This window comes from Echiichthys vipera, assembly GCF_963691815.1.
Source record: "Echiichthys vipera genome assembly, chromosome: 12".
NCBI lineage: Eukaryota > Metazoa > Chordata > Actinopteri > Perciformes > Trachinidae > Echiichthys > Echiichthys vipera.
Window position 1 is genome coordinate 29,986,093 of NC_139837.1, and position 27,230 is coordinate 30,013,322.

The 27,230-nt window shown below is 41.4% G+C and overlaps 1 protein-coding gene across 1 annotated transcript in view; it reads right to left on the minus strand.

Annotated features, from left to right (window-relative positions):
* Nucleotides 1-27,230, minus strand: part of nrxn3a (neurexin 3a) — a gene marked incomplete at both ends in the record, with an annotated part of 319,661 nt that overhangs the window by 182,744 nt on the left and 109,687 nt on the right. The window contains 3 exon segments of the mRNA XM_083924038.1: nucleotides 11,838-11,999; nucleotides 16,436-16,744; nucleotides 16,747-16,799. Coding sequence (XP_083780164.1) covers nucleotides 11,838-11,999; nucleotides 16,436-16,744; nucleotides 16,747-16,799 — 524 coding nt within the window.

Consider the following 27,230-nt stretch of genomic DNA (forward strand, 5'->3'; position numbering starts at 1 on the left):
CAGGTAATTAAAGAAGATAAACATGAGATCTACAGAACCAGTCAACAGTTTGGACACTCTTTTCTTAGGTTTTGGCCAACAATGTGCAAACTTTTTATTTTTTCACCTTGCCTTTCGGGTGTTCTGTAGCCTTCAGACTTGGTTGAATCTCCAAAATATCCAGGTCAACTTTCAGTTAGTTACGAAGAAGAAGCTCAAAACAGTGTTGAGGCAGTTTTATGGATCAATCCGGACAGCTAAAGGGGAGCCCTACAGCATCAGCAGCTACCTTGGAGTGGATTCAATCGTTATATCAATGAACCTCCGGTTAGCCGTTCAAGGAATTTAATGCAGGTTTAATGAGTTTACTTAACAAGGTCTGGTGTGAAATTCAGTTGCACTTTGGACACAAGAGCAAAGAGGAGAATCAGGATCTCAAACCTTACTCATTCATCCTTAAATGTAACGACAATGGAGCAAAATATTTCACATTGATATTCAACAAACAAACAAGACCCACTGGAGAGAGACAGATAAAACAGGAGGGGTGCTATGTATGAGGAGCGAGGAAATGCACTCTGATAGCATTGCCCGAGAAATACCTAAAGAAAATTCCGCCTGATGCAAAACCCCAGCCTGAGAGCAACTGCCATACAGAAACTGTCTGATGCGGGACTCGAGGTGAGGGAGATAATGGCAGTGAGTGGGCATAGATGAGAAGCTTTACATAAACAGACACAAACTATGATGTCAATTTTGCCTTACAGATAATGTGTTGCAGAACATAAAATACTAAATAAAACCTTTTTTCGCTAAAACATTACTGGAGACCATCTATGGACAGCTGGAAACAATTGAGCAACGTGCTGTCTGATAAGCTGTTAACTCATTAGAAACACACATCATGCCACCTAAGCATCTGTCAACAGACTCTTATGTCAGTGGTTGCACAATAAATGGAAACATTCAGATAAATGTAAATGATACAAAGTTGTCATGATTCAGCCATGGCAGCCCTGAGTTTTCCTTGTGTGTGTTTTTGTGTCCCTGTCTGTATTATTCCTCCTGTGTCTCTCCCCCTGTCGGTGCTGTCTGTGCATGTGGGCGTGGCTTCTGCTCCGCAGGTGAAGCAGGTGAACTCACTCTACAATCAAGCCTCCCATAAAGCCACTGGTTTCTCTCCTGCTCATCGCCAGATCGTTCATCAATCTACGTGGTGGTTTGGATCCTGGCTTCTTCCTCTTTTTTTCCCTGTGCTCTGTGCTTGGCTTGTGAAGCTAATCTCCCTGTGTTATTGCTACCTTGCTTCAGATTGCTGTGTTTTGCTGTGCAGTCTTGAGCGTTGTGGACCTGCCTGCCTGCTGCCAGTTGCCCGGAGCTCTCTCACTGCATCACCTACCACATCAGGATCCTGGGACCTCGCACCACCCCGCACCTATTCTTGCACCCTTTTGAACATTAAAGATTGTTTGTTGCACTTTGAACCAGAGTCGAGTCGTGCATTTGGGAACTGATCAACCACAAACCTTAACAAAAGTAGCTGTGATATGCAGACACAGATTAGCAAGCTTGTGTGTAGGAAATGTATATGTGTTGCCTGGCAACAGCCTTGTCTCCCTTCCAGTTGTCGAACCATTTGTTTTGGCAGAGCCAAATAAATGATTAAATAAACCAACAAATTATAATCTCTTGTCACTTATTACTGTTTACTAATAAAATGCGCTAGTAGAGCATTTGCATAAAATCAAGACCACAATTGAGGGAGTGCTGTTGTGCTGAATATGGTGTGATTAGGTCATAGCATTATGTTAGTTATTATTATTTCAAATCTTTAAGCATCTTCAAAATTTTAAATAGATTTTTAACTGTCTCGCGATGCATCGTTACATCCCTAGCTTCCATGGTATTTCTAAAACAAAACTAACATCGAAGCATGACATTGATATCAGTTTAAAAATGGGGTTTCAGTAGACTTTACACCTTGAGCTATTGAGGAATAACAGGATGGGTATTGAGCCCAGGAGTATGGTGTGGCTACACTGACACCATTAAGGGATAGATGGTAAAAAAGTGCTCTTGTTTGTTTGTATTTCATTAAACCATTCACTATCGTCTTGGGCAGACAGTGTCCTACCAAAATAGATAGTGGAGAGCCTAACATCCAGCCCCGCTCCATATGTCATGCTTTATCCCATCACTGTACATCCGGTACGCCTGAGTAGTACTGCATAGTGCTACTACCTGCTAAATGTGTGACATACCAACAGCTGGTGACTAACAGCCGGTTTGACCCGGCCAGCGGTTCTCACATCTCTGAAAATGTTGCAGCTAATTTCCAAACAGGTGTTATTGGATAAACTGACCACATATTGGAAATGTAAATGGTAAGTGATATATTTACATTTTTAACCTTAAAGTGAAATTCAGGTGTAAAATCATCCCAGGGTCTTTTCAGACAAATTGGGCGAATAAGCCATAGAGACAATTTTTTTTGTGTATGAACTATTAACATAGATTTTCCAGAAGGTTGCTAACAGCCTGACACTGATTAGCTCGGGGCAGTACGGTGAAGGCATTAAAACGTCTTTTTTAACCACTAATACTGCTCAAAATAACAGCAAATCTCTGCAGCAGCATGAGAAGAGTCCCTACACAGAAAACGAAGCACCAACAATGTTGTTAGTGGAAACGGAGTTTATTAAAAGAGTGTTTTGAAAGACTTACCTACTACCAGTTACCAGCTGCTCCATTCTGGTTCTGTGTCCCGGGGTGAGGGATCCCCAGCACAGGCTGCGACATGATGGCCGTGTGCGAGTCCTGTCTCCCCACCCTCTCAAAACTGAGGGAGATCGTCTCTGGCCTGAAAGCTGACCTCATGGAGAGGGACAAGATCCTCCTGGATATCTCCACCATTGCCTCGGCCCAGGTGAAGCTCGTCGCCCATCTTAGGACTTCTGGTGCTGGTGACCGAAGCATGATGGCTGCCGACAACACCACCCTGCCATAGACTGGATCAATCACCACCGGATCTCCGGCACCAGCACTCACTGAGTCCAGCTGGCACCACCAGGGAGCCAAGCCCAAGTCTTCGGTGCCCCTCACCTCCTGCCTTTGCCCCGTGGAGTGGCAGTGCTGTATCAGGGAGGACTGAGCGGTGGCTCCTGTTCTGGTGAGCTCAACTACACTCAAGCCGAGTGAACCCTGGTCAGTGGTGAACAGGGGCACTGGGGCTCACCCATCTCTCCCTCCTCTGCCGCCGGATCTACCACTGGATAACAGGTTTGAAGTCCTAAGCCTTCAGGATTTCCCTACACTGGGTATATGCTCCAGCTCATCCCCGAGATCCGTCCATTCAGCCGGTCATGGCTCTTGCCGACCCAAGAGCCGGGATCCACTGGTCCAACCCAATCCCCCCCGTCTCGGTTAGGAGCAGCCGCAGGCCGGCGCACCTCCAGGCAGCCCGTGGAACATCCGTGCTGGTTGTCGGGACCTCGATGGTCAGGCATGCGAGGGTACGTGGCGGCCAGACCTTCTGCTGACAAATTTAGTCAGAAAATCTGATAAAGTAATCATTGTAGAAGATTTTAATATTCACGTGGACGTTGATATCAACAGCCTTAGTACTGCATTTATCTCTCTATTAGATTCAATTGGTTTTTAGTCAGTGTACATAAACCTACTCACTGTTTTAATCACACCCTCAAGCTTGTTTTGGCTTATGGTGTGGAAATCAATGACTTAATAGTCTTTCCACAGAATCCTATTTTATCAGACCATTATTAAATAACTTTTGAATTCATATTACAGGACTACTCACCTAAAGGCTAACGTTTCTACACTAGATTTAAGGAAGCAATTCCATCTGCATTTAATTTATTGCCTTATCCTAATATTCCATATTCCTGTACTAACGACGGTTTCTCTGAAATTGATCACCTTGTTGACAGTGTTGCAGGCTCACTACGAACAACACTTGACTCTATTGCTCCTGTAAAAAGAAGATAATGAAATGGAGGAAGTTAGCTCCATGGTATCACTCACAAACCTGTGAATTAAGACAAGTATCGCTAAAAATGGAAAGTAAATGGCGTTCGACTAAATTGGAGGAATCTCGCTTAGTTTGGCAAGAAAGGAGATTAAGAACAATCCTAGATTTCTTTTCAGCACTGTAGCCAGGCTTACAGAGAGCCACAGTTCTATTGAGGCATCTATTCCTATAACCCTCAGTAGTAACGACTTCATGACCTTCTTTAATGATAAAATTATAACTCTTAGAGACAAAATCAACTCGCTTGGCACCAATTTTTTTGCAAACCTAGGAACCTCAGAAACAACTTTACAACCTGATATATTCTTGGACTGCTTTTCTACAGTTGACCTTAACAAACTAATATCTACTATTTCGGCATCAAAGCCCTCTACTTGTCACCTAGACTCTATTCCAACAAAGTTACTTAAATAAGTGTTACCTTTAGTTAGAACTCCTGTACTAGATGTGATTAATATGTCTCTATCAGCAGGTTATGTACCACACTCTTTTGAATTAGCTGTTATTAAACGTCTTCTTCAAAAGCCCAGTCTTGATCCAGAGGTTCTAGCCAACTATAGACCTATATCTAACCTTCCTTTTCTCTCTAAAATCCCCGAAAAATTAGTCGCCATTTCCTGTGTTACTTTTTACATAATAATGAGTTATTTGAGGACTTCCAGTCAGGATTTAGAGCGAATCATAGCACAGACAGCACTGGTAAAAAAATACAAATTACCTTCTAATAGCTTCAGACAAAGGACTCTCTATGCTATTGACCATCGCATCCTGTTACAGAGACTGGGGCATTTAATTGCCATTAAAGGAACCCCAATTAAGCTTGAACTGCATGAATTTTCATTGTTATGCTGATGATACACAATTATATTTGTCGATCAAACCAGAAGAAACCGATCAGTTAGCTAAAATTCAAATGTGCATTAAGGAAATAAAAAGATGGATGACCTGCAATTTTCTGATGTTAAACTCAGATAAAACTGGAGTTTTTGTACTTGGCCCCAAAGGCCTCCGAAACTCAATAGCTAAAGATATTATTACTCTTGATAATGTTGTGTTTTCCTCCAGCACCTCAGTGAGGAATCTGGGTGTTATTTTTGATCAGGATATGTCCTTCGATTCTCACATAAAACTAACGACAAGGACTGCGTATTTTCACCTCCGTAATATTGCGAGAATTAGGAACATTGTGTCTCAGAAAGATGCAGAAAAGCAAGTCCATGCATTTGTTACCTCTAGGCTGGACTATTGCAACACCTTATTATGGGGTTGCTCCAATAAGTCTGTTAAGGGTCTCGAGCTGGTCCAAAATGCTGCAGCTCGTGTACTGAGTAAAACAAATAGAAGATAGAATAGAAGAACATATTTCTCCTGTATTAGCTTCTTTGCAATTGCTACCTGTAAAATCTCGAATAGAATTTAGAATTGTTCTCCTTACCTACAAAGCTCTTATTGGTCAGGCTTTGTCGTATCTTAAAGAGCTCATAGACCCGTATTACCCAACTAGATCGCTGCGCTCTGACAATGTAGGGCTACTTGTCGTTCCTAGAGTCTCCAACAGTAGAATGAGAGGCAGAGCCTTCAGCTACCAAGCTCCTCTCTTGTGGAACCAACTCCCTAGTGTTATTCGGGAGGCAGACCCTGTCCCCATATTTAAGAGTAAACTTAAAACTTTCCTCTTTTATAAAGCTTACAGCTAGGGCTTACGAGCCCTTACCAATGTTGTTATTTTTAAGCTGATTTTGTCATGCTTAATGATGCTGCTATAGGCCTAGCCTGCCGGGGGATAATCCTGTGGTTGATATTCTGAGCTTTTATCCTATCTCTCTGTATCATTCATGTCTCATCAATGCATGTAACTAATTCACCTCCATGTTTGCCACCATAATTATTATCATTGCCATGTTCTGTCACCCAAGTTGAGCCTGTTTCTTGGTGTTCTGCTGTATTAACTGCCATTGTCACAGTTCAGTCATCCAGCCCTCAGTAGTTTTCCATTAATGAATCCAGCCACACCCACCTCGTCAGTTCACTCTACTCACCTGTGCGCACAGCTGCCTCTCATCACATGCAATCAGCCCAGCATATAATCACCAGCTCCACACTCACTCCTTTGCAAGATTGTTCTATGCCATGCAAGACTTTCCAGCATTCTTCTGCCTGGTTTCCTGGTACCGACCTCGCCTGTCCCTGATTCATCTGCATCCTGGTAAATCGACCCAGCCTTCTGTCCCTGACCAAGAGTTTAGCCTCTCCTCTCCTCTCCTGATTTCTGTTTGCTGTTTTCCGTACTGTTTGCCTGTCCGCCTGATTCTGAGTAAACCGTTGAACTTTACCACTTTTTCTGAGTCCTTTGTACTGCAATTGGGTCCATACACCACAAGTTACAGCCATAACATGTAAGTCATATTCACCTTGCTTTAGCTATCACTTTAGTCAGTTACTTTTGTGGTCGCTTGCATCTCTGGAAGTGTCTGTCTGTCGGTCTTTGTCTCTCTCTGTGCATCTGTCTGTCTTTTCCCTCTTTCTCTCCTTTTCTTCCTCCCCAACTGGTCAAGACAGATGTTTGTCCTCCATAGAGCTGGGTCTGTCTGAAGTTTCAGCCTATTATAGGGAAGGTTTTCGTTGCCACCGTACTCAATGGGGGGGGGGGGGAATTGATTTACATTGAGTCTATGTAAATCATAAGTCAGAGTGTAGTCTATACCTACTCTGTAAGTGTCCTGAGATAACTTGTTATGATTTGGCAATAGAAATAAAATTGAATTGCTGGTATAAATCATCAGTGGGCTCGTTCCCTTTAGATTGCATTTGGTAATCGACTGGAATGGAGCAGCTGGTACCTGGGCCAGTAGGTAAGTCTTTCAAAACACTCTTAATAAACTGTGTTCACTAACTACGTTGTTAGTGCTTCAGTTAATGTGCCAGGACTCTTCTCATGCTACTTCAGAGGTTTGGTGTTATTTGGAGCAGTATTGGTGGTTAGGAAAGTTGTTTCTATTGCGTCCAACTCACGACCCGAGCTAATCATTGTTAGCCGCAAAAGGCTGTTAGCTACTGTTAGTGTCTCTCCGGAAAATCTATGTTAATAGTTTTGTAGGACCTTGCTCCATGTGAGTCTTTGTCTGCTTTTCTGCTCAGCGTCACAGGGAGTGGGAGATACGTTTTTATACTTGTTTCAATATGAGAAGGTGTGTTTTACAACCTCAAACCCTCCTAGGGTAATTAAAACCCAGAACTTCAGGATGAAGGACCCTTTTATCCTAAATCAAATCTGACCGCAATTCGAACTGGGTGATCGGTCTCTGTTTTGGAGACAGAGGGACTTTCAGTGAAGGACTAAACAGGATTTTGTTTGAAAAACAGTTAAAGTTTGATGTTTCATCGCGACTGGCTGTTGCAAATGTGTAACAGTATATGCATTTCTTGTTGTGTTTATGTGGTTTCAGAAGTTCAAAGTCTGTCTAATTCCTGAAATATTTTGTGTTTAAATAATAGGCCCCGTCACTCAGTATCTGTTAAAACTGTTTGCCTAAATATTTTTAGTTAAATTGGATATCGAGAAGATTAATAACGGAAAATCAACCAGAGATAGTTTAATCTTCCCTGTTAGAATTCCGGCATAAAAGCAGTTAATTGGTTCAGAACCAGAGGGCTGGGTCAGAAAGAGCCACCTTCTCACTACCCCTGTAGATAAGGAAGGGACAGTTCTGTCTCTCTTCGCACCTCTGACCTTTCTGTTTACCTCACCTCCTGCACTTCTCTCCTTTCCCTCTTCTGCGTTGTTTATTTTGTTCAACTTTGTTAACCCAAAGTTAGCAAGAGACATTGCTTTATATTTTGTTTTCTTACTAAAGTATTTGTTCTATTTTTATCGCGCAACTTTCTAGTTTTCTACGACACGTTTTTATCTCATAAGTATAGTAAAACCTCTCGCACTGTCATTGCCTTTTTGTCTGGCTGACAAATTACATCAAACTCTAGTTCAGAACTGGTCAGAATTTGTCAACCCACAACAGCCAGAGGCAAGCCATGTGCAGAGCTGCAAGCCACCTGAAGAGCTGAATCCAAGCCGGGACGGCAGCAGACCAACTGCGCAGCTGACCCAGTCTACAGACTAGAACTCGGGTCCGCCAAACACCGGGAAAGTAGTCAACGGCAAAGTAAGGTTGGCCTTTTAATACAGCTCCTGGTTGAAACGTTGGTGACAGTGAAATTCTGATTTGAGTTCTGTTGACAGGCTAACTAGAGCCAGTTTAAGTCCTCCAGTAATATTATAAACCAGCCCCGTAGGTCTGCTTCAATCTGGTCTTAAGCTTTTTATATCCACATTTAACCCTTTTTCACTTCTATTCAGTGTTGCACCATCTTGTGTTCTCCTTGCTAGGTAGTCAAATAAATGTTTGACCTTACGTCGTGAGAATCTTCTGTTCTGTACAGAAAGTTTTGGTCACTGATAAGGCTCTGGTACGAACTAACGTGTTCAAGATGAGACTGATAGTAATTGATTGTTTAAATTTTAACAGGTATTAAACCTTCACCAAAGTTTAATAAACATCCTGTCTTATTTTGGTGTGGTGCCCCACTTCAAGGTAAAATAAATCCTAAATTTCGAGTTAATTCAGCAACTAATATATTCTAGCAATAACAAAGGTAGGCTTACTCTCCTACAGTTCATACACAAAAGAAATTGTCTCGATGGCTAAAAAAACCCCTGGGATGAATTTACACCGGAATTTCACTTTAAAAGACACAATGCATTGTTGGGTCGATGAGTGTCCTTTTAAGTCAGGCTTTTAACTGACTTGTTCCTTCCTTTCATGCTTCCTACAATTTTTATTACTATTCTAATATGATTTTTTTTGCTTATCCTGTTTTAGTGTTTATTTCATACCTTTTACTGTTTTAGCCTCGTTTTTCCAGTGTTTGCTCCCGGTGTTTCTGGCCCACCGAAGGGTGTGCTGTCCCATGGACTGCCCTGGCCCAGGTGGGTAGAGAGCTCTACACCTTACAGCCCCCAAAGGTAGCTTCTTGCTCACCTCAGATCTCGGTGCCCAACCATGTCTCCTCAGCAACAGTTAGTATGTCTTTGTGTATATGTGGAGGTTTGGGTATTCATGGTGTTTCTTTGTTGTTCGTTTTTCGTTTTGTTTTTATTTTCTGTGAGCCACTTTGTGCTACCGAAAAATATGAAGAGCCATATAAATAAAGCTGATTTGATTTGATGTGCTCATGTCTCATACTCATACATTCTTGCTCATGTAGTATACATCTTGGCATTCTCAAGTACACAAAATCTGCTAAAGGCAAGTTTATGTTACAGGTTTATTGTAACATTACACATAACGGTAATGATACTGTGTCATTAGCTTTGACCGTTACACTGCATTTGAAAAGAGATGTTTAATGTCAGCGAGCTCTTTCTGTGAAATAAATAAAAAAATCCTCCAGACTCTCAGTGTCCTGAGACAGACAGCAGCACCACTGACAACATTTCTGACTAACATAATGAGCAGCCAATACAAAATTATACATTACAATAAAGAATATATCAAATAACAAGTGAAAAGCGCAAATATACATCCAAATACAGTACTATAATACAATAAAAATATATCAAATAAGAGAAACAGCAAATATATCAAAACGGAGCATAATTAATTTATCATTCAGAATATCTACAGCCAGATGTGTTTGCCTCCAAGTTATTTAAAACTTCTTTATAATTCTCCAATGAGAGCAGGACCTGGAGTTCCATTCATACAAAGATGGAACATTCATTCATTCATTCTTTAGTCTGGCAGTGTTTCATGTGTAAATATGTCACACCTGTTACGTAAACATGAATTGTTATTATTGTATTACATTATATGCATTACACTTGCTGATACTGTGTAAGTGATGAGCGGCATTAATTGTCCTCTGTAGAGGTGACAGGCATTTTTAGGCTGTGCTACAACTCTCTGGCCTCTATAGCACAGGTGCTATGTGCATGGAAAAGTTAACATACAGCCCTGGTGCATACTCAATTTCAGGTAATAGTAGTATTAATAGTTTGTTAGTATGCGATTTCAATCACACCCAAAGAAGTGCAAACAAGGAAACTCTTTTATTGCTGCTTTGGTAATGTCGGCGCACTAAAGGAATGATTTCCCTATTTTAAGCCATCTCTTTGTCATGGCAGTGTAGATGAATAGTGCTTCCCTCCATGTTGGTGCGGAGTAGCAAAGGTCTGCCGAAAATCCACCAGATGACGGGAAACACTCTGCCCACACGGCCATATGACAGAGGTGAATTTAAATCAGCAAAATATCTCTACCCCATGGAAGAAAAAGCAAAACAAAAAGGAATCCAGTGACAGCAGGCCATGCTGCACTTTGCAGAACCTTACATTTATTTACCTGATCTGGTGTCACAAACATATGAGATACACTGTTATGAGCATTAGTCAGGACTGCGATTTCATAATTAATGATGCACATGTAAAATGAGAGGCATTTTGTATCATGTTATACAACCTTATTCCAATGAAGTTGGGATGTTGTGTAAAACTTAATAACTGAATAATTTGCAAATCTGAACAACTGAACACACTTCGAAGACAAGATATTTAATGTTTAAACTGATTAACTTTATTGTTTTTTTGCAAATATTCACTCATTTTGAATTTGATGCCTGTAACACGTTCCAAAAAAGCTGGGACAGAGGCATGTTCACCACTGTATTTCATCACCTTTCCTTTTAACAACACTTGGTAAGCGTTTGGGAACTGAGGACACTAATTGTTGAAGTTTTGTCAGTGAAATTCTTTCCCATTCTTGCTAGATTTTACTCTACAGTCCGGGTCTCTGTTGTTGTGTTTTGTGCTTCATAAAGCTCCACACATTTTCAATGGGAGACAGGTCTGGACTGCAGCAGGCCAGTCTAGTACCTGCACTATTTTACTATGAAGCCACGCTGAAGGAACACATGCACAATGTGTCTTGGCATTGTCTTGCTGAAAAAAGCAGGGACGTCCCTGAAAAAGACGTTGTTAGGATGGTAGCATATGTTGCCCCAAAAACCTGTATGAACCTTTCAGCATTAATGGGTCCTTTACAGATATGAAAGTTACCCATGATGCCATGGGCACTTACACACCCCCATACCATCACAGATGCTGGCTTTTGAACTAGCGCTGATAACAATCCGGATGGTCCTTTTCCTCTTTGGCCCAGAGGACACAACGTCCATGATTTACAAAAACAATTTGAAATCTGGACTCAAACACTATACTCAAACATGTATTTGTAAAATGAAAATTGATGCATGAAATTCAAGATGGCTGACTTTCTGTCCGTCGAACAAAATACCCAAAAATGTATGTGTTCTTTAATATGAGCAATTATCCCACCAAATTTCATGGACATCAATGGAACTTTATTCTAACCATAGCTTGTGTTTGGGGGTGCTATGTAGCCCGCTGGCCACACCCAAACCCGACTTCTGAGCTGTGTGCAAATATCTGTGCGCCTTCGTACATCCTAAGCCCCTCAAAAATGCGATGGCGCAGTAAAAAAAAAAAAAAATCTTCAAAAACAATAGGTTCCTCAGGTCTCTGTTTGTGTCCCATCTATGCTATCATCACTGTAATTATGTTCCAAACAAACTTATTTTACCCCACTCAAGAAAGGCGCTATACAAGTCCATTTAGCTGGATGCGCAGGGCTACACAGTGTGTTGACAAGTGAAGCCAAGGGTCCTGATCAGGATGGGTTGGCCAGCACAATTTTTCACTCCAACAAACAGTAAACAATTATTTAAGGTACTTTACCTCCTTGAGACAGCCCATGAAGTTGTTGCTGACTGGAGATCCAGGCAGGTCAGCAGTGCTGGGGCTTCCACCCACATAAAAGAAGTCATCAGATCCCAACATGGTGTAGTCTTCCTGGGTGTAACCCGTAGTGGTCAGAATCCCATCCACTGATATTGTCACCTGACAGTAAGAAATGAACAGTGAGTTGGGAAATAACATGTTTTTGTGTTATTGGATAAACTGACCACATATTGGGAATGTAAATGGTTAGTGATATATTTACAGCTTTAACCTTAAGAGATGTAATGCACTCTGGGGCAGAGGAGTATGTGCTCATGTCTCATACTCTTAAATTCTTGCTCATATAGTGTACATCTGGGCATTCTCAAGTACACATACTATGCAGTGTGAACAGTGCATACTGTGTGTGTGTGTGTGTGTGTGTGTGTGTGTGTGTGTGTGTGTGTGTGTGTGTGTGTGTGTGTGTGTGTGTGTGTGTGTGTGTGTGTGTGTGTGTGTGTGTGTGTGTGTGTGTGTGTGTGTGTGTGTGTGTGTGTGTGTGTGTGTGTGTGTGTGTGTGTGTGTGTGTGTGTGTGTGTGTGTGTGTGTGTGTGTGTGTGTGTGTGTGTGTGTGTGTGTGTGTGTGTGTGTGTGTGTGTGTGTGTGCGTGCGTGCGTGCGTGTGTGTGCGTGTGTGTGCGCGTGTGTGTGTGCGCGTGTGTGTGCGCGCGCGCGCACACTGCCATCATGCTATGGTCCTGGAGACTTGGAGTATTTTGCTTGTGTGTCTGTGGCCAGATTTTGTCAAAGTGATAACATGGACAAGACACTGAGAAACTGATTTTTATCTTTGTGTAGCACTAATAATGAAGAAAGCATGTGGTGTTTACTGTTTTTATTTGATCATCTTTTGAGTCTAAATATGTAAAAGGAGGAAAATACCTAATGAAGATAGCAGAAGCTGAGACATGCAGGAGCAGATAAAACACCAACCGAGAGGATGGAGGAGTTAGTATCACCCCACACAAAACTGAATGTAAGCATGCAGGATTCACAGTGTAGAAGGACATTTAAAGACTTCAAAACACATGATCGGTTCATCATTTTAAGATATATGACACATTGTTATAGATTAAGTAGTAATGTACTTATGTATGTTACTATATACATAGAGACCCATAACTACATAAAGATTAAATGTGTTCAATCTTAACTAACATCAATATGTCAATTGAGTCTATGGTCCACTGTTGAAAGCCCTTGCATTTGCAATATTATGAATTAGGTGTCTGTGGCAACATCAACATCGGCACGGCACGGCACAGTGCAAGCCATTAATAAAACTGGGTTTCAGAATGCAACGAAAATAATTTCCCCCTGGGATTATAAAAGTATTTCTGATTCTTCTGAGGTTTCCAGAAATGTTCAATGAAGTCCTCTTCAGAATGACCCTTGCTGTGACCATGTCGAATTTTGCCGAATATTCCCGTACAATGTAGCAGTGGACGATGATTTATTTCAGTCGGATAATGGAAGTGTGAAGAGGACTCGGTACATGCCACAATTGCAAACAAAGCGATCCAGTGTGGATTTTTTCTCTCTCTTTTTTTGTTTGGAACACACTTATTTTCACAATGTAATCACCAAAAAAACATTTAATAAAATCTGGAATTAAAGACATACTCCATAAGATTTGAGATACCTTGTTTCTAGTGAACTCTGTGGCAGTAAGATGTAACTGCAGGTGAGCCTGTTCTTTCAGAGCCTCCATCTTGTCACGTTCCCGGTCACTGTGTGTTGACCTTTTCTTTTTTTTTGCAACACGGACACGGATATTGAAATACTCGCCAAAAAGGCAAGTAAAAGTGCTTTAATTAGTGGATCATATGATCAGTTACCATTGTTTTAACTCACTCTTTGATAGATAGTAAACTAACAGACAAATAAATTGACGGAAACATACGGAGTACAACTTTATGCAAAGTTTTTAAAACCCTAGAGAAGTAAAAGTTATGTTTGACATAAGAAGAGGAAGATAGTAAAAGGGAAAGTAGAAAACCAACAGAAGTGGATGAACCATGTAAATGATAGGACAGGAAAAGTACAGCAAACATGAACGCAGGGAAACACAAAACCCATTGTGTTTTTGGGAATGCTATCTTGAAGTACTGAAGTCGAATGGAGCATGAGTAGTACACAGCAAACCAAAACATGACATTAACAATGATATCTACCATAAAATGGAGTGTGTTTACCACAGAGCGTCCAATGTCTGTTTGCTTTGCAGAAAGGTGGGGTAGGTAAGAAACAAATTGATACAAGTGAACAATGGGTTTGTTAACACATTAGAGTAAATCAAATGAAGTGTACACGGGGCAAGTGTACACATTTGTTTTCTTCATATTTACTATTTACTATTTACCAGTGTCAGGGCCCAGTTTTGCATCAGCATAAAACAGAGACTTTGCCTTTCCATCTCGGAGGTAGAGGCCAGGAGATCCCCAGCTCTTCAGGACTACATGTCGATGTATCCTTGGGCAAGACACTGAACCCCAAATTGTGCCCTGCACTGTGGATGTGGTTTGAATGTTTATATGAGACGATGGGCAGGTAGCCTCTGCCATCAGTATGAATGTCTGTGTGAATGGGTGAATGTAACAACTAGTTACATTTACTATCTATCGATCTATCGATCTATCGATCTGTCTGTTTGTATATCTTAAAGCATTCATCTGGCAGGGTAGATGTTACTGTGAAGCTATCACACCATTCATCAGAAATAAAAATTTGGGTAATTTTGGTGCTTTTTTGTTCTCAGTGGATGACTTGTAAATCTCTCTGGGAGTAATGGAAGAGCCAGGAGCAGTGGGCTGTGAGATGAAAAACTGCAGGCAAGAGGCTACACGCCTCCAACACCACAGCAACTATGACTTCTGTTATGTTTTTATTAAAACATTATTATTACTATTTATTTTGCTGCCCTGCAAACCAGTGGCTCCTCTGTTACATTTCTAACAAAGTGGCTGCTCAACTATGGTTTGCTATACTATTAAACCTGCTGTCATCAACAGTAGCCATGGGTGTCACCACAGGGTTGGTCTGAGAACAGAGTCACTGGGAATGAAATGACAACAACCGTTTGCACCCCTACAGCAAATCATCAAGGACTGAACTTTTAAGGATCACAACTTTAACATGAGTCAGTTTAGGTTTCTTCGTATATTGTATTAAAGCTAGTGTCTATTTAAACAAACAGATTGGTGAGAGATCGTACAGATAAGTGGAGATCAGTCTTGGGTAACAGAGGTCTTGGATAACTACAGTGTCTCCCCCTGATCAGCCCATACAACAGATAAGGAGGGAGGAAGAGAGAATTCAGAGAGGAAATAAATAGCCTGAAAACTGGGGCTCCTACCGGTACTTTGACACACAAATTTGCCAATTGCAAATGCAATGGAAAGGTCAAAATGAAGAAAGCTAACTAGCAAGCCAGTAAGCTTAGCAGGCTATTGTACTTTATATACACACTGGAGATCAAAATTAGAGAACAAATTATAAATACTTGATATGTTCAAAAATATTGATAATTGTTATTGTTCAGAATTTGATAGAACATCCTCTGTGGCTATACCACTGCTGTACTAGCATGTTTTTAGTTTTTTTTTTAAATAACCAAGGCACTTTAAAAAAAACACCTTTATTTTGTGAAAAAAAACAGTGACAAAATAAGAGATCAGTAACTGTGTCAGAAGAGAAGATTTCAACGATTTGTTTTCTTCGGGCTATAGGATTCAAAAATGAATAGGAAGTGCAAAGGCCACAGCTTTGAATGACTTCAGCACATCTGCGCCCAAAGGACATCACTAGTTTCCCAAACTGCTCTGGTTTGATCTTGGTCCATTCTTCTTCAGTCTCTTCTACAGTTCAGTAACTGAACTGTCCTGAGGCTAAATGAAGCTAGCACTAGCTTACATAAGGTATTTAGTAATGCTGATGCTGAAGACAATGTTTGTCACTGTATGCTATTCAACGGACAGACTCAGGGCTGTACTGCAGTTCCTCCAACGGCCACTTGAGGCGTTCTCCAAGAGTAAATCCCCATAGACCCCTTGTTAAAATGAGTCAACCCCCATAGACCTCCATGTTAAAATTAGTCAATCCCCATAGACCTCCATGTTAAAATGAGTTCACTCCCATAGACATCCATGTTAAAATGAGTTCACACCCATAGACTGCCTGCTACAAAAAAATAAACACTTTTGGTCTCTAGAGCTAATTTCACCGCTCATGAACTGTACGTTGGCTGAATTTTTATACAATGATTCAATTTAAATTAGAATACTGCTACTATCTACACATGATAAGGTATCTTGGTATGTAATCCCGCATTTTTGATTCAACCAAGTATCCTGTATACATGTCGGGTATTTGAAAGAAACCAAACTGCTGAAAAATCGGCAAAAAATGTTAATGAGAAATGAAGATACAGTACGTGCTGATGTATCACAGCAATGGACAAATCTAATATGTTACAACTCAAGTGCTATATATCATCATCAAAACCATTCATTAAGATAAGATTTAAGAGAGCTTTGCAGGTCCATCTCTTTGCCTTACCTGCCGGAGGTTGCGGGTCACTTTGACATCATGCCACGAGTTGTCGTTGAACTTTCCATTGACTGGCTCTACGATGGCTTCAAAGGCGCCGGAGCCTAGGTTGATAACAAGGGAGACAGCGCCGTCCTTCAGCGCCAGGTTGACGTAGTCAGCTGACTTGCCGGTGTGAAGGATAAGGCCGTTGCGCTGCCATGTCTTGAAGGAGAGCGTAATCTCATCGCTGCTGCTCTGGATGGGGTTCTGGGAGAGATCGTAGCAGAAGTACTCTGAGCCACGGAAAGTGGCAACATTCTCTTCCCTTGCTGTGGTGGGGAAAAAAACAAAAACAAGAGAAAAGGTGTTGGGAAAGGGTTCTTTTCGGTCACTAGACAGCCAAGGCCAAAAAATCTTCAATTTAACTGAGTGAACAGTGCAGAAATATAAACAATATGAACAGTTTGGATTTGCATTGCTCAACATCATGGCTTTAATTACAGTGAACGCGAAAACAAAAGCTTATACAGTATTGTTTTGGTAAAACTCCAGGTCAACACAAATCTTAAAAAATCTACTGGTTAGACATTAAAAGGAAAAAAAAACCCTCAAAACATAGCTTTAGGTGAGTAAAAAAAAAAAGAAATTCCAATGATAATCACGGTATAGTTTAAGACCTTTCTGACAGCCACCCTGTCCAAAAAATAGGAACCATTTGAATATTAAACATGTGTCAGAGAGGAATGCAGACAATAAGGAGGAAGTAACGTGACCCCGCAGATGGCGATTGTCTAACAACATCAAAGGCCTAATCTTGCCAGTGAAATTGCCATTTAGAATAGAATAGAAATACTTTATTGATCCCAAGCTGGGAAATTTCAGAAAGATTGCAAATAATCTGCCGATATAGATTCAGACAACTTTATTAATCCTGAGACAGCCTTTCATTTGCAGCTTAGTCAGAGGAAACATATCAACATACGTAGGTTGATAACAAGACTGCCTACACAACTAAATGTATATATACATGTACTGAATATACATATACATACACACAAATGTATCCTCATGAACAGGTTCGTAGGACGTTGTACGGGACTACAGACGGGAAGTGGTCTGCAACATCAACGCACCAAAAACACCATAACGTGACTGATTTTAGCCTACAAAAGGTGACGGTGAGGGTTAGGCATGAACACCACATGGTTAGGATTAGAAAAAAGACTTTTGTTTGGTTTAGTACGTCCATGACACGAACGGCACCGGGTTACGAACAGCCTAAACCCAGGAACCGAACCCCAACCTGCCTCCTTATTGGGCAATTCGCTGCCTTATACTACGTCACATGCTTTTAATACTTGGAATGCACACGCAATAAATACATGAAAAAAATTGGATTAGTATGCATTACTTTAAGCTGTTATATGTGCGAAAACTGCATTAGACCACCCTGTACTCACATATACACTATATGTATACATAAACTATGTACACACATACATACACATATATACAACATGAATGCCCAACCACCACCCAACACTGAACAAGACTGACTGTACACTGTGTGTAGGTCAATGTGCTCAATTGTGTCCAAAATGAAGATTAAAGGACAGTCAGTGGTGTCTGTGATGTGAATTCCTAGATAGTACATTTTTTCATTTAACTTGCCCCTCTTTCTTTGGGCAGTAGTAGCTCAGTCCATAGGTGACTGGGCTGGGAACCGAAAGGGTTGCTGGTTTGAGTCCCTGTGTGGAAGGGAAGGGAATTCTTCTTTCTCACATTTTCAGTGCTCCACATGATGGACAGGATGCAACTGTGTGCTTTCTGCAGATGTAATTATTAAAAAGGAGAGTGAGTTGCTCTACCTAATTATATCTATCTCTAATTAATTTTCTTAATAAATCTATTTGTCTTTGAATTTGCCTATGTAAACAAGTGTGCGTAGAATTTTATTCACCACTTCAAAAAACTAAATTTTTTTAGGAGATTTGTAGTCCTGCCATTGTAGGAGAATAAATGGAAGTTAATCGATTAAATCGGTGCGCCACCAGCGAGTACCTGTCACCCTGGTGTAGTAAAACAGATCTCCTTTTTAGACTTAGACATAGACTTCTCTTTATTGATCCCTTTAGGATGACTCCCGCAAGGAAACTGAGTTTACAGCAGCTTACAAAAACACAAGGGAGGTATAAAAAAAATACAGTATCAGATATAAATAAGAAGAATAAACTCTTAGCTAAATAAATACAGAAAGTATTAGAAAACAATAAACAGTAAACAATAAACTCTTAGGTAAATAAATACAGAAAAAAAACAATAAACAGTACACACTAAACTCTAAGTTAAATATATATGAAGTGGATGTAAGAATACAGGTAAAATAAACTTTCACAGAAAGTTAAATCAGATAAGTTAAATGTAGAGAAAATGTACAAGATAAAATATGTATGACTGTATACAACAGAAATGAGCAGACATGTTCAATTATTGCACTTAAGTGGTGGATAAAGTTATTGCACAAAACAAAGAAGATAAGTGTCCAGGTATGTATGAGTAGGTTATTAATTGCACAATTGTGAGTGGCACTCCGAGTGAGGAGTTGTAGAAGATGATGGCCTGAAGGACAAAGGTTGAGTCTGTTGGTCCTACACTTAGGCAGGAGCAGCCTTCAACTGAACAGGCTCCTCTGGTTGCTGATGACGGTGTGCAGGGGGTGGCTGGCATTGTCCATAATGTCCAGAAGTTTGTCCAGTGTCCTCCTCTCTGCCACCTTCACCAGCGATTCCAGTTTCATGACGACCAAAGAGCCGGTCCGCCTGATCAGTTTATCCAGTCTGGAGGTGTCCTTCTTGATTATGCTGCCCCCCCAGCACACCACAGTGTAGAAGAGGACACTGGTGACCACGGACTGGTAAAACATCTGCAGCAGTTTGCTGCAGATGTTGAGGGACCGCAGTCTCCTCAGGAAGTACAACCTGCTTTGTGTCTTCCTGTACAGGTGGCTGGTGTGTGTTATCTAGTCCAGTTTCTTGTTCAGCCACAGCCTGAGGTATTTGAAAGCGTCCACAGCCTCCACCTCAGCTCCCTCTAGCAGGACTGGTCACGTTCTTGGTCTGGACCTCCCAAAATCAATGATCAGCTCCTTCGTCTTGGAAGTGTTTAGCTGTAGGTGGTTAGTGTGGCACCAAAGAGCAAAGTCCCCCACCGAACTCCGATACTCCTCTCTAGCACCCCTGATACATCCCACGATGGCTGTGTCATCGGTGTACTTCTGTATGTGACACAGCTCCGAGCTGTAGCAGAAGTCCAAGGTGTACAGGGTGAAGAGAAGAGGGGTCAGCACTGTGCCCTGAGGGGCTCCAGTGCTGCAGACCACAGTGTCAGACGTGGTTTCCTTCAGCCTGATGTTCTGTGGCCTGTCAGTAAAGTAGTCTCTGACCCAGCCCACCAGATAGGGGTCCACTCCCATCCTGTTCAGTTTGTTCTGAAGTATAGGGGGCTGGATGGTATTTAATGCACTGGAGAAGTCCAAGAAGAGAATTGTCACTGTGCCGCTTCACTTATCCAGATAGAGGTGGACTCGATGCAGCATGTAGAGGATGGCATCCTCCACACCGACATCTGGCTAGTACACAAACTGCAGGCGGTCCTAAGAGTGTTGTACCTGGGGTCTGAGGAGGCTGAGGAAGAGTCGCTCAAACGTCTTCATCAGGTGTGAAGTGTGTGCCAGTCATTCAGCTTGATGGGCCTGTTCTTCTTGGAAACCGGAACGATGCAGGATGTCTTCCAGAAAGTAGGCACTCTCCCTAGCTGCAGGCTAAGGTTGAAGATTTGTTGTAGTGGTTCCCCCAATTCTGCACCGCAGGTCTTCAGTAGTCTCGGACACACTTTATCCGGGGGGAGGAGAGTCGCTCTGTATGCATCTCTTACATTAGCATACAGGAGATCAATTGTCCTGTTGTTTCTGGTGGGACAGTCTACCTGATGAAAAACAGCCAAAGCAGAGTCCAAAGTTGCATGATTAAAGTCCCCAGAGATTATCATAAATGCCTCAGGGTGATGTGTCTGCAGCCTTGCAGCGATTGAGTGGATCTTGTCACAGGCAGTGGCTGCATCCGCTCTGGGAGGGATGTAAACACAGACAGTGATCATGTGACTGAACTCCCTTGGCAGATAATATGACCGTAGGCTAACAGCTAGCAGCTTGAGGTCCCGGCAACATGAGACTGTACTAAGATATATCCTGGGTTACACCAGGTTGGTTTGCGGTTGTTCGCATGCATGTTCACCTGTTTTAATACAGTCTGAGTATCTCTCTTAAAAACAGAACCCTGTTTTAATCATATGCAATCACAGAAGCACTCAGCTGAAAGTCTCCAGTTAACAGAGTCACTCGTTAAGCAGAAACACCGGAAAGTCAGACTGCTTTAAGTTTGATCTTGAAGGTATCACTTGTCAGTGTGAACACGTCAGAATTTTGCAGTTTTCACTGATACAATTTTGCACCTGTGGCTGCTGCAGCCACATAAAATCTACTATTATGGACTATTTTCATCATCATTATGTTTTTTTTGATGATGGCACAGGGGTCTGGGGCTATTTGCAAGAGATCCCAGGTGCCCCGGTCTTACGATGCGCCTGTGCAGGCCGCACTGTGCTACAGCTGTGCATGCCTGCTGCTGCCCTGCTACCCTCACTGACTCTCCCTCGCTGACTACTATTACGCTCCCATGCTGCACACGTGCGAGCTGAGTCGGAGGCTAAACGGTTCAGGGTGAACTGCGACTTTAAGTTTTAAGTTCCGCACCTCAAAAGAAGACTGTAGATTCTCCATATCAATGCTATGTATGCCACATTTATGTACCGCGGCCCACCTCTGTACCCACCCAGAAGTACCTGTAACGTGACGGTTCCATACAAATACGTGTATCATTACACCCCTTTAATAAAAAGTGTGAAGATATTGGTGTGGTGCTCTTTTCGAAGGGGAAAAAAATAATTAGCCTTATTGATAATTATTAGGGTGATTAATTAATTTGCAAACACTTAAATCATACAGTATTTCTTCCTGTACTAGCTGATAATCTATCAAATTCTGAACAATAAAATAACAATATTTCAGATTATTATTATCAATAGTATTTATAATTTGTTCTTTCATTTTGTTCTCCAGTGTAGGTCCATTACAAGTGCTTGTTTTTTGTCAAAATGGGGCCCTGGATGAAAAACACAGAAATTCCCCTTTAAGGAAATTCTACATGTTCCAGTTGGCAAAGAACAGACTTTGTGCCTTTTTGGCCACCTTTTCAACAGAATCTGCTAGAACTTATGATGTAGTTTGTTCATCAATTTCAAGAACATTCCCTTCATAACCAGCACAGATATTCAAAAACAAAAGACTTATATATTGCAATATTGTTATAATTGTAGTGTCAATATTTTCTAATAACATTTGGCATATTTCTTGTAGTGTTTTTATCACAGTTGGCCAACATTCCCTCAACTTTACCCAATTTCAAATACTTACTTTAGAACTTTACATCACCTTAGATATGTGGGTTAACCCAGAAAGGTATATTTCAACTCTGACAGCTTTAAGAGACTGTTTAGTGGATGCGTAAAATAAATTATTGAAAAGCACTGACAAATGATTAATATGGATTGTTTTGTATGAATGGTTAATATTACACCAGGTTACAGAGTAAACATGAATCTATCATTAGCCAATGCATAAATGAGTGGCATTGTGATTTGTGATGTGTGGATTTTCTTGCAGATTTTTGAATGGCTGACTGAGATGTTAAATCAGTGTACGGAGTGGTCATTTTGTTTCTCTCATGTAACAGACTCATTGAAGCCCTGCTCACTGTGACACAGTCAGATCTGGAATCTGAGGAGGAAGAACAAAGCATTTTTTTGTGTCGGAGGTGCTTTAAGCTCAAATGGGCCAACATCCGACCGGCCAACTGGTCTTCATCCCCATCTGTTGGATCAATGTGTTCCAATGACATGATGACCAGACTGGCTGAAGCTGTCCTTGCTGCTTTCCCCTTAAGAGTGTGTTGGCCTGAGATCCACAACACAAAACAAAAGGAGGGTGAGTTAGCAGCTGACTATCGCACTCGCATGGAATCTGTTTTCGCAGCTCACTCCGGCATCGACGCAGACAATGAGGTATACAATGATTTGCTGAAAACAGCTTTGATTAATGGACTTCATCCTAGCCTCAAGGATCGTGTCATGGCTACATGTGTTGGATGGGCGACTGGGACCATAGCGAATGTTTGGACACACGTTCTACACGCCGAACGAAATAAGGTAGATTTGGACTCTAAACAGACACGAAAACTTCAGACTGCTAAACTGATGTATTACCAGCAGGGTGGGGCATATAATCCTGAAAAGAAGTGGAAGTCGCACCAACCCAACACCAGAGGGAGGCGTAGACTGGGTCCAAGACAGAATTTACAGGGGCACACCAACAGCCGGGACAGATACAAGATACAGTGCTACAATTGCGGGGGCCATGGGCATTTGTCATATGATTGTCCTACAATGACACCCACCCAGCAAGAAGGAAGAAATCCAGGGGAATCATGGCCGCACGCACCACCAAGAGGTCTCTCTGTGCAGTCTCCGGGGCTACAGGTAGCTCAACCATAGGAAACAGTGGAGGCAGGTCAGAGCATACAACACATAGACACCTATACACATGTAGACACTGTTGAGAATAGTGACAAACCAGTTGTCACATATCAACAATATGTACACTTAACACGAGCCTCTAAAACATCCCCTACATTGCTGTTAAACATACAAGGTATTAATGTGACATTCCTTGTAGATTCGGGAGCACAGGTCTCTGTAATCCAATCTAAATTGCTCCCTGAGACACCCAAAACAAGTAAATTCTTGAAGACAATAGGAGCTTCAGGGGTTCCAGGTTTTGAGCCATTGTCTGAGCCACTGACTGTATGTTTTGGAGATTACAGAGGTGAGCACCAATTCCTTCTCTCTGATGTATGTCCTGTTAATTTGTTAGCACGTGACCTTATGTGTGGTCTAGGCATTGATGTACATTGTGATTCTACAGGAATCAAGGTAACATGTGCCACAGCTGGTCTATATCCTGTCTCTGTTCCTGGGAGTGATCATCAATATTCTTGGGACCTGCTTAATTTAAAGGATATAGACAAGCTGTTGTCCCTGATACCACAGATTACAGAGACACCTAAGTATCTGCAGTGTGTGTCACATTTCTCACAAAAATCTAAAGATTACACCTATGAAAATACATGGAATGTAGGAGGGTATAAGGAGGACATAGGTATAGATACAGTTTTTGTGGGTTTAAAGTTCGCAGCTGCATCAGTAAGTCTGTCTGAAACTCAGTTGACCTTGTTTTCAATGCCTGGGTCTGTGCCTCACATTCCACTGACAAAAAAATCCGATGTTACATGGACCAAATTGGGACCCTCGGTTAAGGCAGCTTTACTGACGACAGACTGGCAAAATAGACCAAATGGTAGTTGTTACTCCCCATCAATGAAAATCACATCTTATCCTGTAAACATGAAAGCAGCAGTCAATCGGAAAATTCTCACATACACAAATGAGGTGACACTAATGACATTAACTACTGAAGAGGAAGCATTGGTTTCAACAGTACCTGGGAAATTGTGGGCTCAAAATAAATTTGATTTTGGAAATATAAAAGGAGCAACTCCTGTTACTGTTCAGCCAAAATCCGTTTTCTGACCATGCAAAAGACAATATCCACTTAGCCCAGAATCTGTTGAAGGCATAGATCCTGTCATTCAGTCTCTCATAAAACAAGGTGCCATTGTGGAATGTCCTCATTCACCATGCAACTCCCCCATTCTGCCTATCAAAAAAACAAATGGGGGGTGGAGACCAGTTCAGGATCTCAGAGCCATAAATAATGCTGTGCAACACCCAGCACCAACTGTGCCAAATGTTACAACACTATTGTCACAGGTTCCATCAGATTCTTGTTGGTTTTTCTGTAATAGACTTAGCAAATGCATTTTTCAGTATCCCTGTCCATCCTGATTCACAATTCTGGTTTGCTTTCACTTTCAATGGTAAACGATATACATGGACGCCAATGCCACAGGGTTTTGCCTCCAGTCCCACTTTGTTTGCAATGACTGTAGCGTAAAAAACCTGTCGCATTGGTAGCCACCATGTGTGAGCACACTTGTACAGTATGTTGACGATCTCCTTGTGTGTTCACCCACAAGAGAGGATTGTAAAAATGACACGGTGTCTCTACTTTGTTTTTTGGCAGAAAATGGTCACAAAGTGTCCAAAGACAAGCTGCAGCTTGTCTCAAAATCAGTCCGGTATCTTGGTCATATAATCACTCCAGACGGTCGTAAATTGGGTCCTGACCGTATTCAAGCAATTTTAGATGTTCCAAAACCACAAACAAAAAACCAAATGATGTCCTTCTTGGGCTTATCTGGTTATTGTCGTCCATGGATTAGGAATTTTGCGGAGATCTCCCAACCCATGTAAGACATAACACATGGGGGAAAACATTTGGCCATGACTGACTTGGTGACTTGGACTCTTGAGGCAGAGACAGCTTTTACTGACTTGAAACAAGCTCTCTCCACCTCACCTTGTTTAGGACTTCCAGACCCGACCAAACCTTTTAATCTTTTTGTTTCTGAATGTAATGGATTTATGTCAGCAGTTCTCACTCAGTCCCATGGGGACAAACAACGACCAATTGGATACTATTCAAAACGCCTTTCTACTACAGAAAGAGCAATGGTAGCATGTTTAAGGGCTGTAGCGGAAGCAGAAGCAGAAGCAGAAGCAGTTTTAGCTACAGCAGACATTGTGGCTATGTGTCCTTTGACTGTTCATGTCCCGCATGCTGTTCATTCTCTAATTCTGCAAGCTAAAACAGCACATCTGACTCCGGCACAACTACTGCATTGGCAGAATATCTTACTTACTATGTCACATGTTACCCTGAAACGATGTACTGTTCTTAACCCTGCAACTCTGCTTCCCACAGCTGAAGATGGAGAACCACATTCTTGCCTGGAAGTGGTGGACATTGTATCAAAACCACGGGATGCACTATTTGATACCCCTCTGTCTAACGCTGATTATGTTTTCTTTGTAGATGGATGTGCCATGAGAAACCCAGCTGATGGTTCCTCTTGTGTGTCTTATGCTGTATGTACTGAACAAGCTATTCTTGAAAGTGCCAAACTGCCTGTTAACCTGTCTGCTCAGGCAGCAGAGTTATTCGCATTAAGTCGTGCTTTCATTTTATATATTTACATATTATATTTTTATAGAATATTACAGTATACACAGATTCACAATATGCTTTCAATGTTTGCCATAATTTTCATACTTTGTGGAAAAAAAATCTTTTTTTTTTACTTCTACAGGAAAACCTATTGTTCATAGACCATTAATCCTAAATCTTTTGTCTGCATTACTCCTGCCTACCTCAGTAGCGGTATGTATATGTATGTATATGTAACCCACACTGGGTTTAATGACCCTGTGTCACAGGGAAATGCAACAGCTGATGCAGCTGCTAAAGGAGCCGCTCTTGCCCCTGCCTCCCCAATGTTGCAAATGCCCCTAGTTGTCCAGGATGATCTTTTTTCCCTTAATGATGTCTCTTTGCTTCAAACAGGAGCTGATGCTGGTGAAAAAGCATTCTGGCAGAAAAAAGGGTGCACAAAACTCCCATCTGAAGTCTGGGTAGACGTAAATGGTCTTCCATTACTTCCAAAATCTATATTCCCTTTTCTCGCGAAATTGACCCGTGGTCCTGACCATGCGTCAAAAGGAGGGATGTTAGATATTGTAAATAGACTATGGTATGCGCCAGGGTTTTCAATGTTTGCGGAAAGCTTTTGTAAAGAATGTGTGATTTGTGCTACCAACAATGTTGGTAGAGGTGTGCAAATGCCTATATCAGCACATCTCAAACCTCAAGGTCCCTTTGAACATTTGATGATGGATTTTATTGAGCTCACTCCATGCAAGGGGTACAAATATTGCCTTGTAATTGTTGACATATTTTCAAAATGGATTGAATGTTTCCCATGTAGACCTGTGTATTCGTTTATAACATGGATGAGTAATAAGGTATACGGCTCAAATACTACTGCATTAGTTGTTCAAAGTCCTCCAGCAAATTGGCATTCTTTGTTCCAGCTTGAGGTAAAACATTGTCCTGATCATATCGATAATATTACCTATTCAATGTCTGGTTTTGCTAATGAAACTATAAAAGGTTTTCAATACTAAGCGGCAAATGACAAGTCCCATAGGCTGACTTTGTTAAAACACGAAATGGCTCTTGATTATATTTTGGCAAAACTGGAGGGCTGTGTCTGACTTTGAATTTAACAGGGGACGCATGTATTACAGTAATCCCTGATAACTCAGATAATATGACCAGTGTAATTACAGCACTGGAGACGATTCGTAATGCATTTGGTCCCTCTGAATCAGCAGGTTTTAGTTTCAACAAATGGTTAACTGAACAATTTGGTCCCTGGGGTGCAATGATTGTCCATGTATGTATTCCTGTACTAATTGTGTTTGGTATAACTTTGTGTTTTTGTACTTGTACACTCACTTGTATGCGAGCCCTTGTGTATAAGTGGATAGGGGGAATACTTGGAGGTGATGGAACACCATTATATGTAAAAGTAGCATGTGAGCCAAGTAAGGAGTGTGAATCGAATTTGTGTCACATTTCAGAATGGGCCCCTGGGAACCCATATAGTGTAAGTGGTTCAGATGAAGAAAC